This window comes from Hemicordylus capensis, chromosome 5, assembly GCF_027244095.1.
Source record: "Hemicordylus capensis ecotype Gifberg chromosome 5, rHemCap1.1.pri, whole genome shotgun sequence".
Taxonomy (NCBI): Eukaryota; Metazoa; Chordata; class Lepidosauria; order Squamata; family Cordylidae; genus Hemicordylus; species Hemicordylus capensis.
The window spans coordinates 37,100,651-37,116,532 of record NC_069661.1 but is presented as its reverse complement, the minus strand read 5'-3'; the positions used below and the strand labels follow the sequence as shown (position 1 = coordinate 37,116,532).

The following is a 15,882-nucleotide window of genomic DNA, read 5'->3' as shown; positions in this document are numbered from 1 at the left end:
AAAAGCACCAGTCCCAGTACAGATCCCTGGAGGACCCCAGTTCTTACTTCCCTCCATTGTGAAACTCTCAATTTATCCCTACCCTCTGTCTCCTGTCTTTCAACCAATTAGCAATCTACACATGTACCTGTCCCCTTATCCCATGACTGCTAAGTTTTCTCAGGAGTCTTTGATGAGGAACTTTGTCAAAAGCCTTTTGGAAGTCCAGGTATACTATGTCAACTGGATCATCTTTATCCACACACTTGTTGACACTCTCAAAGAACTGCAAAAGATTTGTGAGGCAAGATTTACCTTTGCAGAAGCCATGCTGGTGCTCTCCCAGCAGGGCCTATTCTTCTATGTGCTTTACAATTTTATCCTTGAAATAATGGTCCTGGAAGGTGGTCAATTTTAGTGACAAGATGCATATTTTTTATTAGAAGACAATTTCATATTTTAGCTCCTTATGGGTGTGTACTCTCTGGACTTGGTGGCTTATGAATTTGTAATTTAGCCCTGGAATTTTATTTCTTTACCCCAATTTGACTTCATTCTTCAGATGTTTTCCTAGAAGCACAGTATCTGCCCAGCATCTTCTGCAGTGAAGACTAATTTAGTCGATTCATTTAGCTTATTTGCAATCCTTATCCTTCTTCAGCAATCATTTCACATCTTTGTCCTTAATAGTCCAACCATAGTTCTGTCTAGCTTTCTGTCTCCAATGTATTTAAAGAAATTTGTATTTGTCCTAACCTTTTGTCAATATACTCCTCTTTATTGCTTTCTGTGTTGTATGTATGCCAGGTGGCATTGCAATGCATAATAATGCTAGGATGTGAACTAACATGCAAAATAATAATTTGGGAAACCATTCTCTTGGGAAAATTGCAAAAATTGCAAATCCATTTTTGTAAAGAAGTATTCTGAACATGTGATTTTTTTAAAATTATTATTTTTGGTGAGGCAGAAGTATGAACAGAAATAATAGAGAAGGTTTTCACATCCCTAATTAGGGGTTAATTGGATCTGTATATTGAAATAGCAATTAGTAATTTTTTTAAATAAAAAAGATCAATGTAGTATAGAAGGTTTTTTTTTTTCAAATGTAATTGATAGCCTCTGGTAACTGTAATGAATTTCTAAGGCCAAATTCAGACGTAATTGACCGAGGCAGAGGAAGGAACTCTGTTAAGTCTGAATACGTGCAACCAGGTTTTTGTGGTAAAAGCAACTTATGGTCAGCCTTGCCAAACTCCAATTTGAACCTGCCAAATCCAGAGGTTTGGCCACCAAAGCATTACGTCTTAATGTGGATGATGCCATAACTGCAGTTCCATGCCGTTTTTGGAACCACAATCATAGAGATGGTAGTGCACACTCACCTGGGATTGTGCCCGCGTCATGCCTGTGGCACTTCTCGCTGTCCACTTGTCTGAGCACTTGCCCTGACCCTCCTGTCTCTGATCCAAAATAGCAGTTGCTTGGCAACACCATGTCCTATCCCAATGTAGTATACATTGTCAGCCTGTCAAGTGGCCAAGTCACGCAGGGCTCTCTTCCCCCTCTGTCCTTTGCTCCCCACTCCCAGCAAGCAGCAGGGAAAGAGGACAAGATAACAGGATGGGCACTAATTGCTTTACACACCAAGAATGAAGTGGCATTGATGTATGTTCACAAGCACAAACACTCCAAGTGGCAACATGAGCAGGATACCCTATTACAGCTCTTTGATGGGAACATATGCTAGGGTGGGGATACCAGGGGTTGGGTTTCAAAGGCAGCCCCAACCAGGGATTTTTAAAGAGCCAGTTTCTGCCCACCCCCCAAAATAAAGGGAGGCAGCCCCTTGCCCTTGGGTATATGGTGTGGTCTCTAGGCTTACTCATGAGAAGGGCCAGGCAGCAGGAACAGCATTGCCAACACTGAGAGGGGAGATTCCCTCTCTGTTATAATGATGGATGCTGATCCCGAGTGGACCATTCACTCATGAGGCTGTAAGGCCATGAGGACACCCCCTCACAGCTCAGGAAAAACATGGGGAACAGGGGTGTCAGGCAGAATCTCTAATAATATGTGATGACAAAAACCCCTTTTCCCCATGGACCACTCTCTTACAAAAGTGTCAGGCCATAGGGGCCATATGGCAGATGACACTTAGCCAGGTTGCTCTATACAAGCTAGCAGTAGGGATGGGTACCCCACCTACAGCTCTTCCTGTCTTGGTGACTGCCGCCAAAAAGCTTTCAAAGCATGCCCTCTGCCAGCCCGTCTACCCACTTCGACATGTCTGCCTTTGCATGTGCCCTGAAACAGCAACCCCGCTCTCTTGTGATTGCTGGAAATCAGGGCTCCCACGATTCCCCACGGCAGCAGTTCTGCATATGGCACAATGCCAGCCTGAACCCACTAATTTTGAATGACAGTAAAGATGCATCCCCACATCTGGTGTTCTCCCTGTCCGCATACGCAGCTAGGCTTGGACATATGGAGTGTCACAATCTCCTTTGGGTCCATGCAAGGCTTCCCAGGGGAGAAGAGGGTTTCAATGCAAAAGTTCTGTCATTAACCAAAGAGAGTGGGGGCCCCATGCAATTGGGGACCCCGTTGTCAGGTCAGCTCAACTCATGAGCGTGCAGTCCAGCGGGAAACCAAGGGTGTTCTCCTCTATGGTCCTCCCTTGTAGACTGGCCTTGCCATAAGAATACTAGTCTGCTGGCAGCAAGCTGCCAGGCAAGCAGGAGTGTGGCATGGACTGCTTTGCCATAGTGAGCCCTCACAAGAGCATCCTAGCTCATGGTGGAACAGACCACCCAGGATCCTTTGCCTTCCTTCATATACATATCCCCTCCTAGGAAGTCATCATGTCCCTTTCCCTTTCCTGAGTAAGAGGAAAATAGTGCCCCCCGGGCACGGGCACACACCCAAATTCTGCTTGAGTGGGATAGTTTTATTGCAGGGCTCTTAGGAGGGCAGTGGTGCTATTGCTGTCAGAAGGAGCGCTGGCATGACATGGCATTTAAAGGGATTTAAATGCCCTTTCCATACCAAGGGTGAGCGGACAGTTCCTAAAAGGTGGAATCGCACTTGGCACACATCTTTTAAGATCATGGCAGCTGCTATGGTGATGTTCTGACGCCTTGCCCACACTCTGGCGACACAAGTATTACAGGGCTTGCTGGGATCGGCCTCGATGGATCAAGAAGAGGGAGGGACTCCTCTCTCCTGAAACCAGAGTTTCCTTGATGAACGTTAGATGAACATCTGCTATGAGATTTATGGTTCGAAATTGAAAATGTGCGTTTGCCAAACTCCAGTTTCGCATTATGTGCTAATGTGGCCTGAGACTGGCTTTTAGGATCTGCTCTAGAGCAGTTTTACCAAACTCCAGTTTAAGTCAGTGATGCTAGCTCTGAAATATTCTGGTTTCAGGACTGTAGCACGCTAGAGGGATTCTCTAATAGTTGGAAATGACTGGGTTTCCCCCCAACTGTTTCTGTTTGAGAAATGAATTCGAAGTCATTAACAGCTCATTTTGAAAATCAAATATCCTTTTTCCTTTATGATGCACTGAATGGGATCCCTTGGTTTGCTTCTGATTAGCAGTTTACTAACCAGAAGCTACAAGAATTTCTTAGCTGAAATTTCTTGCTGAAATTTTCAACATTTCCTTGTGGAACTATTCCTTCTAACAAATGCATTAATTGGAATTCTAACTCTTGAGCTGTTCTTTAGGCTCTGGACTTATTCACCTGTGGCCATCTACTACCTACTAATTAGAAAGCTGTGATTTATTGTTGTGGCAAACATATGTTTAAGCCTCTTGTAACCTTTCTTCTTCTTTTTTCATTTGCAGGGTCAGCCTGGTCCTCAAGTAAGTCAAGTCTATTATTGTTGTTGTTGTTGTTGTTGTTATTATTTCTAATAACAAGCAATAACTATGTAGCACATGCAATAGAATTGATTTTCCAAATTTGGTTTAGTTTGGTTAGATTAAAATCACTATCAACTGGCCTAATCATTACACAACACAGTAGGACACTTATTTCCCAAGAGGGACAAATGGGGCCCCATATGTTTGAGTTGTATCAGCTGTTTGGCCAGATGGTGCTTTTAACAATGTACTACTAAATAAAGCAGATCTCTTAACTATGACTTGAACCTTTGCCACAGAACTTTGAAGTAAGATAAAATATCTTAACAAATGTGTGTCAGGAGCTGGTTTGCATTAAATGCTTATTAATCACATGCTAATAATGCTGCTGTAATCCAGGAAGCCTTCCGTTATTTAGGATAGCTCTAACCACTTTGATTAATTATATACAAGCCTGAGACGGATGCCTGTATTGTTTAAGAATAGCCTAACTTAGGGGATAATTAAATAAATGTGAATTCATTCATGTATTCATTCATTCAAGAGAGCAAGCTCTCCTAGGTCAGAAAGGTAAAATAAAAGTGTAGGGGTATGAATTATATAGAAGTTACCAGGGCTTTAGCAGGACAAAGGAGAAGCAGCAGGAAGAGTGATCAAAACAACATCAGGCTTTCGTTAAACTAAAATTAAAGATCTACTTGTATGAGGGTTGACTCACGTTAACAACCTTTTTGAAACATGACTTTGGCTAGCAAAGTTTCCCTCACCAGCCTATAAATTTTGAGAAATGTAGCCACATTCAAGCATTTTAGTGAGACTTGTACATTCCATTGGGCTCAGTAATGCTGCACGGCTCACATAGAGGGCAAATGTTAGTCCAGGATGATGACATCGCTGAGGCCTTTGATTTCAGGTTTTTAATGCTTAATATTGTTTAAACACCCATATTCTTCTTTCTGTTACACAACGTTTATTTTTTAAAAACCCAATACCTACTTAGTTCAAACACTCATTACTTTTTCATACTGTTCTTAAACTTTTGTTGACCTATTTCAAACTGTTAGAGAATGTCTCTGTTCTCTGATGTATATTATTATGAGCTGATTAAATATAGAGAATCAGTGTTTTGTACTACAACTCTTTCACAAAGTGGAGTTCCCTATCCTGCAAAGATGCATCTTGAAAGTGTGGACTTAGTTAAAAGTGAGAGAGTGAGATCAGAAAATTGCTCAGATGTTGGAAGACCTGGCTCCCCCACCCCCTGCAGAGTTAGTAATGGGGGCATTCAGATGCTAACTTGGCAAAGAGGCACCTTTTAACATGGTGATTCTCTTTATTTAGCAGGGGGAGAGTAACTGGCCCTGTCCACCCCCAGCACAGTACCTCCAGTGACTGTTGCTGGTGTCTCTCTTATGTTTCTTTTTAGATTGTGAGCCCTTTGGGGACAGGAATCCATCTTATTTATTTATTATTTCTCTGTATAAACCACCCTGAGCCATTTTTAGAAGGGAGGTATAGAAATTGAATGAATGAATGAATGAATATGAGAGAGGCTGGAGGAAAGGTGAAGTTATCTCTTGGCAGCCCCACAAAGGGTGATTCTCTAGACTTTGCCTTAAGACTTTAAAACAAAGTCTGGAGTGCAGGACCGCCAAGAGATAATCTAGGGTCCTGGGTAAAACATAGTATTGAGCTGTTCTTCTGCACCCCCTTATAATATTGCCAGAAGATACTCATAGTAATATGCAGGTGGGGGGTCAGTCTTGTTGGGGGCCCATCTGTTTGCTCTCTTTGCCCCCACTTCCAGCGCCTGATCTTGTGTAAAGTCTCTAAAGGACTTCCCCAGACTTTGAGCTCTTTATCTGAAGTTGGTCCTATGCTGAAACCAGCAGTGGGCTTGCCTAAAAATTTCTATGACATTTAGCTGCATGTGCTGCCAAGGTGAAACTGGCAAAATTGGGAGGTAATTTTACAAGTCCTTTGCTAGCGACTAATTAGTTCTGGTTCTCATGCAACACCTCATTCTTTGTAGGTTGAGTGTGCACCTCATATTCTACAAGGGAGCATCATCATTATTATTATTATTATTATTATTATTATTATCCAGAATTTAAGCGGGGGGGAGGCATTATTTCTTCAACTTCAAGGCTATCTGCTTCCTGCATATCTGTTGCTGTCTTAAGATAGCTATGGTTTGTTTTTTCATCATTACACAGTAAATAACCAGTTCACACAGAAAGGGTACCGTATGTTCTGTAGCATGCAAAGAGCAGACAATGGTGGTCTTAGAGACAATGATTTTTGCCACTGATGACTGTTTTGGTTCTTGTTTGGTGCAGGTATAGCAGGTCATCAATAGGAGCCTACCCTGCTAAAATGCAGGCATCCCCAAACAGGAATAAAAACAGCCATCAGTAGCAAAAGTCACATGATGCTATGTTTTTCCATCTGCTCTAGGCCTAAGGGGCAAGCAGCCCTCATGCTTGCTCTTGCTAGCAAATTACACTCAAATGAAATAAAAATGGTCACCAGTCTCCTACACGGAAGCATTCTTGGCTTCATGGCATATTTGATTGCAATCAGTTCACAATATTTGGCCTTTCAATTGACTTGCATGCCAACCCTACTAATAAGTTTAAATTATGTGGAAAAGTCAGTAGGCTTGGACCAACCTCCATCAAAATAGTGGTGTTCCTAAGATGGCAAGGGAAATACATAATCAAAGGCTTAGGTTTAAGCTTTAGCTTAAGGGGTTTTGCTTTGTTTGCTATTTTAGTTAAATAAAATGACCACTGCATTTCTATTAACTGGCAAGGTAGAAGCAAAACCATGCTATGGAATTTCTGCCAACATCTTTAAATTGTGCATGACATTCTTTGGGGGTTTTTTTGCAAGTTGAAAGGAATGTTTTTCTTCCCTTTTCTTTCTTACCTTGAGAAAATTGTAGTATACTTTAAATAACATTTGGATTTGGATTAATGTAAAGGCTTTGCCCTAAAATGACGTCAAAGAACTTTGAGAATGTCCTACGTAGCACATGAAATCATTAAACTTATTTCACCAAAATACCTAGTACTACTGATTTGTACAATACCCGTAATTTATGTATACAATTTATGTATTAATTTTAAAATGTATATACTATTCTCACAAATATATTGCCTGCGGCAGCTAACAAATAAAATGAAGTGAAATACGATAAATTAAATTAATACAATAAAACATGCAACAACAGAATAGAACATTAGCACCGTAAACATCAGATTGCTGCAGTACATTATTTGTGTGGCAGAACATCGATAAACACAATTCAATACGATGTAACAGATGTGTGGGATTTAAAATTATACCTGTATGCCTAACAATAAGTTGAAACATAAAGTTTTTTTAAAAGATTATTAGTGCAGTCAATGCTCATTGGATGAGATAGGATTGCTTCCTAACCGCCATGCACCAGTAATGTACAATGTTATATTGATGTGGAGTGGGGGGGGGGAGTACCATATTTTGACTTGCTTCTGCTAGGAGGTTATCACAGATCTTACACCAGCAGGATGTATGTATGTATTTGTTTGTTTTGGCCCAAGGCCAGCATAAATACAAGAAAAAGAAACAACAACAACAACAACAATAAAATACATAAAACATTAATACCTTCAAATACCGTATGCATGACTAATTTCATTCAAATGAAACTGGTTAATCTGAAATGCACAGCCCGTTATCTCGTGCCTCAATCACTCTAAACTGAATCTTGCTTGCTATGAATTTTTTTTTTTGCTATCCTCCTGTAAACGTACTCTGACTTAGCAGTAAGCAGAAAAAGGACCTTGTCCCCATCAGAAGGGCAATTAGAATTGTAATGAATTAATAGAGGGGAGAGAGGCTTTCCCCTTAATTCAGTATAAAATCTACATTTCAGCATCAGATGTTCCACCAGCAGGATGTCATCAAAACAAGAGAGCAAACTAGGTGGAGTTGGTGGCCTGGCAGGGAAGAAATCAAAGTCAGGATCCTATGACCACTTAAGTATCAGTCCATCTCTTAATGGCTGTGAAATGTTACAACTTCAAAAGAAGTGAGAGAGTAAAAACTCTCTTGTTGGAATAAACAGAGAATTCCAGGGTGCTTTCCAGACTGTGTGCAGAGGCGTAACTATAATAGGGCAAGGGGAGACAGTTGTCTGGGGGCCCACTGCCTTGAGGCCCGCCCCAGAGGCAAGTCACATGACTGACTCCCCCAGCCGTGCACCCGCCCGGGCTTCCTTCAGTTGTATCCATCCTCCGAAATTGATGTGAGTGTTAAGACCTGGAGCTACCAGAACAGCATGTCTTTCTCTAGTACCATTAGATGACTTGCATCGTCCACAATTTATAAAACCTTGCTTCAGTGAGGGAGGGGGCATTTTAAAATCTTGTCTCTGAGCCCACTACAACCTTACTACGCCCCTCACTGTGCGGGAGGAAGTGGTGTAAAATCCCATGGTTAACCCTAATATTTTGAAGCCGCTGTTGGATTTTACACCACTTCCTCCCAGGAGAGGGACGGGATTCAGGAGGAGTTTGCCACTGGCCTGATATCCAACCAAGCCTTGCGCACAGCAACTGCTCTTCCTTAATCAGTGGCTGCTTTTCCTCTGGCCCCATCCTGCAAATTGTCCAAGAGTACTGGGCTCTTGCAACAACAACAACAACAACAACATTGATAATAAAATTCAGCCATCCTAGGTCCTTGGGAAGGACTCGATGTCTGGATAAAACAAACCAGTCAATAACACCTGTCTGACTGTGTAAACAATAATAATAAATAATTATTATCACTGGCAAAAAATAGTCTGCCGTGTAAGCCACACTTCTACAGCTGCGATCCTATGCACTCTTACTTGAAAAGAAGCCCATTGCAGTAAATAATTTACTTCTGAATAAATCCAGCAAGCCTGCAAACTGTTCTCAAAACTAAAAAAATCATCTGCTATTTTGTAACACATATACAACGCTTTAAGTCTGAAACATCAAAAATAAGATTTGAATATGGGCTGTGGCTGTGTGAATGGCACCTTGCTGTTCCCATATGCAGGTTGGTGTAAAAACCCAGATCATATGAACACACACCAAGCCTTTACATAGCACAGCAATTTTAAGCTGCCGTCTGGAAAGCACCCAGGTAGATGCACCCTTACCCTTACCCTTTCCCCTTTCCCCCCTTTGCCCTCTAACACAATGGTCGTTATAATTGCAAGTTCGTTCACTCAGAAAGTTATTTCGCTTGGAGACAATGGCCTCAAAAGAGTCATGCATCAGTTGGTAACCTGCAGGCTAGACTACTGGAATGAGCTCTACTTAGGGCTGACTTTGTATGTAGTTTGGAAATGTGAGTTAGTTCAAAATGTGGCAGTCAGATTGGTCTCCAGTAACTCAGAGAGACCATATCACGCCTGTTCTTAAACAACTGCATTGATGCTGTTATGTTTCTGGGTGAAATATAAAGTGCTGGTTCTCACCTTTGAAGCCCTAAATGGCTTAGGCCCAGGTTACGTGAGAGAATGCTTTCCCCTGCAAAATCCCCACCACTCATTAAGATCACCAGGAGAGGTCCATCTTCAGGTGCCACCCATTCATCTGGTGGCAACCTGGGATTGGGCTTTCTCAGTTGTCACCCCTGGGTTGTTGAATGCACTCCCCATGGGTATAAGAGGCTTACTGTCTTTGGAGGCCTTCAAGAGAGCCCTAAAGACCCATCTTTTCAGCCTGACTTTTAATGATATTTAATTGGTTTAAAATGGTTTTAAAATGAGTTTTATGTTAATAAAATGAGATACGGGAGTGTGAATTTTGTCAGCTTGTCTCTTTGGGTTCGGCCTGGAGATATATCGCAGCCTCCCTACCTTCCCACTCTAGCCCAGCTTGGATAGCTAGAAGACTGGCTCTGCCTATCTGTTGGTTTGCTGCTTTGCTTCTTTCATTCCTTTTTTGAGTGCCTGACAACTACACCTGTGGGAACTAATTTCATCTGCCCCATCTTGGAGCCACCTGTGAAAGAGGTAACTCTGAGTTCTGAGTGCTTATAAGGACAGAAGGAGCGCCAGTGGCGTCGCTGACCTGGAGTGGCTGTGGTCCATAAGAATACTATTTCCTTTACCAGGACCCCTGTGTGACAGTTGACTTATATTAGTGTGTATTTTTGCAGCTGGGATCTAGGTTCTGATGGGATTCTGTTGGTGTACTGTCCACCCTGCTGCTCAACTGACTCCCTAACTGAGCTGATGGAGTTGGTCTTGGAGTTGGTGTTGGAGTCACCCACACTTTCAGTGCTGGGGCATGATAATATCCACTTTGAAACTGACTTGTCTGGTGCGGCTCAGGAGTTCATAGTGGCCATGACAATGATGGGCCTATCCCAGTTAGTTTCAGGACCACGTTGCTGGTCACACACTTGATTTGGTCTTTTGTTTGGCTCAGGGGGTGTTCCGTGGGTGGGGAATCTTGGGTTTCCCCATTGTCACAGACGAACACCTGGTTAAGTTTGGTTTCACAGCCATGACCGAGTCATGCAGGGGTGGAGGACATATTAAAATGAAGGCTGCTGGATCCAGTAGGATTCCAAAAGGCCTTGGAGGGTTTCAGTGTTGGTGCGGCCAATGATTCGGTCGATGCCCTGGTGGGAACGTGGAATAGGGAACTCACCAGGGCAGTAGACACGATCACTCCCAAGCGTGCCTTCTGAGCTGCTTTAAAAGTGGCCCTTTGGTATACAGAGGAGTTATGGAGTCTGAAGCAGCAAGTTAGGTGACTGGAATGCACATGGAGGAGAACTCAGCTTGAATTTGACAGGACACATCATAGAGCCCATTTGAAGTGTTATGTGGAGGTGGTGTGTGCAGCAAAAATAAATTAATTAATCTGTGCCCATTGCTTTCACGGGTTCGAGTTCGGCAGAGTTGTCCCGGGTTGTGAGGAGTTTGATTCAGGCTCCTCCCAGTTCGAACCAGTCTCTGAAGACTATGTTCTGCTGTAATGCCTTTAATGGGTTATTTGCGGACAAAATCTCTTGTATTTGGGCTGACTTGATCTCCACTGTTTTTGCAGAGTCTATTAAGGTGGTCCCAGCAATCCCTCTTGCAGTATTAGATTGGATCACTTTCAGTCTGTGATGCCTGAGGATGTGGACAAGCTGCATGGGGTGGTGTGACCTACCACTTGCTCTCTGGATCCTTGCCCGACTTGGCTGCTTTTATCTAGCAGGGAAATGTTGGAGAAGGCCTAGCTAATATCATTAACTCTTCGCCGAGGGAGGGTAGGATGCCTCCTTATTTGAAGGAGGCAGTGATTAAACCGCTTCTTAAGAAGCCTTCCCTAGATCCCTCAGCAAGGAATAGTTATAGGCCAGTCTCCAATCTCCCATGGTTTGGCAAGATGATTGAGAGTAGTGGCTAACCACTTTCAGGCAGTCTTGGAGGAAACCGATTATATAGACCCGTTTCAAACTGGCTTTAGAGCAGGCTATGGGGTTGAGATGGCCTTGATTGGCATGATGTCTTACCTTTATCAGGAATTCAACAGAGGAAGTGTGACTCTGTTAGTTCTTCTGGATCTCTCGATGGTGTTTGATACCATCGACCATGGTTTCCTTCTGGATTGCCTAGGGGAGTTGGAGATAGGAGGCACTGCTCATGTCTTTCAAGCAGATTCCAGGTGGTGGAGCTTGATGATGGTTGCTCTTCAGAATGGGAACTATTATATGGAGTCCCTCAGGGCTCCATTCTGTCACCAATGCTTTTGAAAATCTACATGAAAACCCCTGGGTGAGGTCATCAGGAGATTTGGTCCTAGGTGTTATCAATATGCTGATGACATCCAAATCTATTTCTGCTTATCATCATCAAAATGGCATTTATTCCCTAAATGCCTGCCTATGGGCAATAATGGACTGGATGAGGGACAACAAACTGAAGCTGAATCCAAGCAAGGCAGAGGTGCTCATTGTAAGGGATCAGAATTTGAGGAATAAGAACAAACCAGTTGGATCAGGCACAAGGCCCATCTAGTCCAGCATCCTGTTTCACACAGTGGCCCACCAGATACCTCTGGGGAGCCCATAGGCAAGAGTTATGTGCATGCCCTCTATCCTGCTGTTGCTCCCCTGCAACTGGTATTGAAAGGCATCGTGCCTCTGAGGCTGGAGATGGCCCTCAGCCACCAGACTAGTATCCATTGATAGACCTGTCCACCATGAATGTGTCTAAGCCCCTTTTAAAGCCATCCAAGCTGGTGGCCATCACCACATCCCATGGCAAATAATTCCATAAACTAATTATGCGCTGTGTGAAAAAGTACTTCCTCTTGTTAGTCCTAAATTTCCTGACCTTCAGTTTCATGGGGTGACCTCTGGTTCTAGCATTGTGAGAGAGGGAGAAATGTTTCTCTTTGTCCACCCTCTCCACTCCATGCATAATTTTATACGTCTCGATCATGTCTCGATCATGCGGGGGGGGGCACATGACTCTGCCTCCATGCCTAGAAAACTACAACATGCAAGTGGAAACTTTGCATAAACAACCAGGGATAAGTAAGATCTCCCTCTCCTGGATGGGGTTACACACTCCCAGAAGGAACAATTACACAGCTGGGAGTGCTCTTGGATCCAGACCTCACCCTGGTATCCCAGGTGGAGGCTATGGCCAGGAGCACTTTTCATCAGCTTCAGCTGATTTGACAACTGTGTCCATTCCTTGAAGAGAATGATCTCAAAACAGTGGTGCATCAGCTGGTAACCTCTAGGCTTGACTATTGCAATGCACTCTACATGGGGCAGCCTTTGTACGTAGTTCGGAAACTTCAGTTAGTTCAAAATGTAGCCGCCAGACTGGTCTCTGGGGTAACCCGGAGAGACCATATTATGCCTGTTCTTAAACAGTTGCACTGGCTGCCAATATGTTTCCAGGCAAAATACAAAGTGCTGGTTATTACCTTTAAAGCCCTAAACAGCTTAGGTCCAGGTTACCTTAGAGAGCGCCTTCTTCTGTATGATTCATTGAGGTCATTGAGGTCATTCAGGGACGTCCGTCTCCAGCTACCACTGGCACGTCTGTGGCAACTCAGAACCGGGCCTTCTCTGTAGCTGCTCCTGGCACTTCTGGCAGATATCTGTAGTCTGGGCTCATTACTGGCTTTCAAAAGAGCCCTAAAGACTTATTAATTTGGCCTGAGCTTCCAAGATTTTTTAATTGCTTTTAAGTAATTTTAATTGGTTTTAAATGCCTCTGAATTGTTTTAGATTTGTGTTTATATTATTTTAACCTGTTTGTTTTAAATGCTGTTTATTGTAGTGTTTTTCCTGTTGTGAAATGGCCCCATCAAAAAGAGCCTGTGGATGGGGCCATTTATAAATGAAATAAATAAATAAATATTTTAACTGCTTTTATTTTATGTTTTATGGTAAATGATTTAGATGTGAACTGCCCTGAGCCGTTCGGGGGTGTACACTATATAAATGAAGTAAATACATAAATAATAAATAAAACTAACTCAGAAGAGAGCTATTCATAACACACCACCAGGAGCATATAAGCCAGCACCACAGCCAGAGAACATAGAGGATGTTATATCTCATACTATGAATATGAATACGATGCATATTTATATACCACTTTTCAACCAAAGCTCCTGCAAAACTTGCGGGGCGGGGGGCACATCATTCTGCCTCCATGCCAGATCCAGCGTGGTGTAATGCTTAGAGTGCTGGACTAGGACCGGGGAGACCTGAGTTCAAATCCCCATTCAGCCATGATACTTGCTGGGTGACTCTAGGCCAGTCACTTCTCTCTCATCCTAACCTACTTCACAGGGTTGTTGTGAGGAGAAGCTTAAGTATGTAGTACACCGCTCTGGGCTTCTTGGAGGAAGAGCAGGATATAAAATGTGAATGAATGAATGAATAAAAAACTGCAACATGCAAGTGGAAACTTTTCATAAACAACCAGGCAGACAACAACAAAAACAAGGAGGAGCAGCTGAATATCACTCGTCTTCTCAGAATTCTTACAGGTACTTTGCCTTTGGACTCCTGACACCAACACTCACCAGGAATCTAATCTTGCAATGAGAGCTGTAAAACAAAGTACGCAACACAGGTAAGCAATAGGGAAGCTCACTAAGGAGGGGGAGCCCATTCTTTAAAGGTCACTGAGAGAATCTTAGCCACCACCACATCACAATTTATGGGTAACTCTGTATTGGCTAAATAATTGAGTACAGTTTGCAAAGAGGTCCCTGGTGACAACCAATTCCTGAGGGCAAATAAACTCCCACCATAAACTTGTGAAGACAATGGGAAGCAAAGCCATTTCTTTTGGTAAACACTACCCTCTGCTTCACCTACTACCACTTCTGGCCAAACGTTCATAATTTGTTTTGTCTTGTAGGATAAGTGCCAGGGCACAGGGAGCAGGACAAATAGAAATAGAAAGTGGAGGCAGACTTCCACTGCAACTCGCTTCATTGGGTGGGTGAGTATTATCTTGATGGCTGCATTACTTCTGCCAACAAGTGAACCCCGAAGTGAGAGGCTACAATGGAAGACTGAGAGTTAGGTTAAGGCATGTAGAATGGAACACAACCTAGGTGATGGCACCATTTTTATTTAGTCAACAACCTCTGAGGAACACCTAGTCAGTAGATCTACTGCAGCTGCTATCTATTATTAAACACTACCCTCATGTATCTCTTGTCTTCCTATAGGCAGCCTCAATATCACAGCCTCAGTGTCACAGAAACAAGGATGTTCACAACCTCTCTGCAAAGCAGACCATCAACAGCTGGAAGAATCACCAGAAAGCCTGTTGTTCTTCTGCAGAGTTTCCATATTTTTGTTCTCATAGGGCTCCTGTCCCTTTTCAGAGTGGCTGACAATAATGTAGCCGGTGCAGCATTACCCCACATGAAGATGCAGTTACAACTGTTGCTCTGCCATTTGTCATGCAGCTTGCAAGGAACAGCTGTCCTGCATGAACAATAAGGTTGGCAACCCCACTGCTCTGAAATACTGTAAAAACTCACCCCATTTCTAATGCTGTTCAATAAAAGCTCTGACTCTGTCTCTGTCTCTGTCATCACCATGGTGAGCAGATAGTAGGCCTATCTCCTTATTACTGGCCTCAGATGTTTTCATGATAGGGGAACCGTAATAGAAGGGAGCAGTGGATTGTCCATGATAACATCCTACCAGAGATAATGGTTTGAATTCTGTCCAAGACTTCGCACTGCAACATTAGCAGGGTAAAAGGAGGAGGCCTCAGTAGTTCAACACCTTCCTGACTTCCCCTCAAATTACCTCTGTTAAGATGATAAACTTGGCACTTTGACTGCATGAAGTGGAGGTGGTAGTTAATAAATTGCCTGTAGTTTGAGCTTCCAGGATGAGATTCAAAATACCCTCTCCAATTTCCCAAGGCAAAGTACTTGTCTTTGAGCTTCTGTGTCAGCTTTCCTCCATGAACTTCTTGTTATGTCTTCCCTTCTTCCTTGTCAATCTTGTTCTTTTAACTTTCCCTTGGGGAAAAAATTGTTTCTTTGACACAGACACTAATACAAGTGTGTTATGTGCAGTTGGTGACATCAGCACAGTGGTAGGAGGGCAGAGCAGAAGCTGCAGCCTTACATCAAGGGCTGAGCCGAGCTCAGCCAAAGGTACGTCAAGCAGCACAGTGTGCATGCAGATGAGGGGAAGTGATTTTGCTGCTCTCCCCTCCCTCCAAAAGTGCTCTTTGGCTTCCAGAAATATGTCCTTGAAAATCATGCAGCCCTCAAGGAACACCGCGCTGATGCCCTCCTAACATGGCACTGTTAGAGGTTGTCGATTTTTACCCACAATAGGTAAAACAGCAGAGCACTAAGGAATGAGCACACACTACAGTTACAGAGTACGTAGCAGAGGATGGTTTGGATACTGCAGCTATTTAGAGAAAACAGGTGGAGATCCTTGTATAACTAAGCTCTAAATATTTATTGGTTAAATACACTTAGATAGGAAAG

The 15,882-nt window shown here is 43.1% G+C and overlaps 1 protein-coding gene across 12 annotated transcripts in view; it reads left to right on the top strand.

The window, feature by feature from the left end:
- Positions 1-15,882, top strand: part of COL25A1 (collagen type XXV alpha 1 chain) — a 487,930-nt gene that overhangs the window by 286,528 nt on the left and 185,520 nt on the right. For all 12 annotated transcript variants that reach the window (XM_053253606.1, XM_053253596.1, XM_053253599.1 and 9 more), the window contains one exon: positions 3,836-3,853. In XM_053253606.1, coding sequence (XP_053109581.1) covers positions 3,836-3,853 — 18 coding nt within the window. The remainder of the gene's footprint in view (positions 1-3,835; positions 3,854-15,882) is intronic.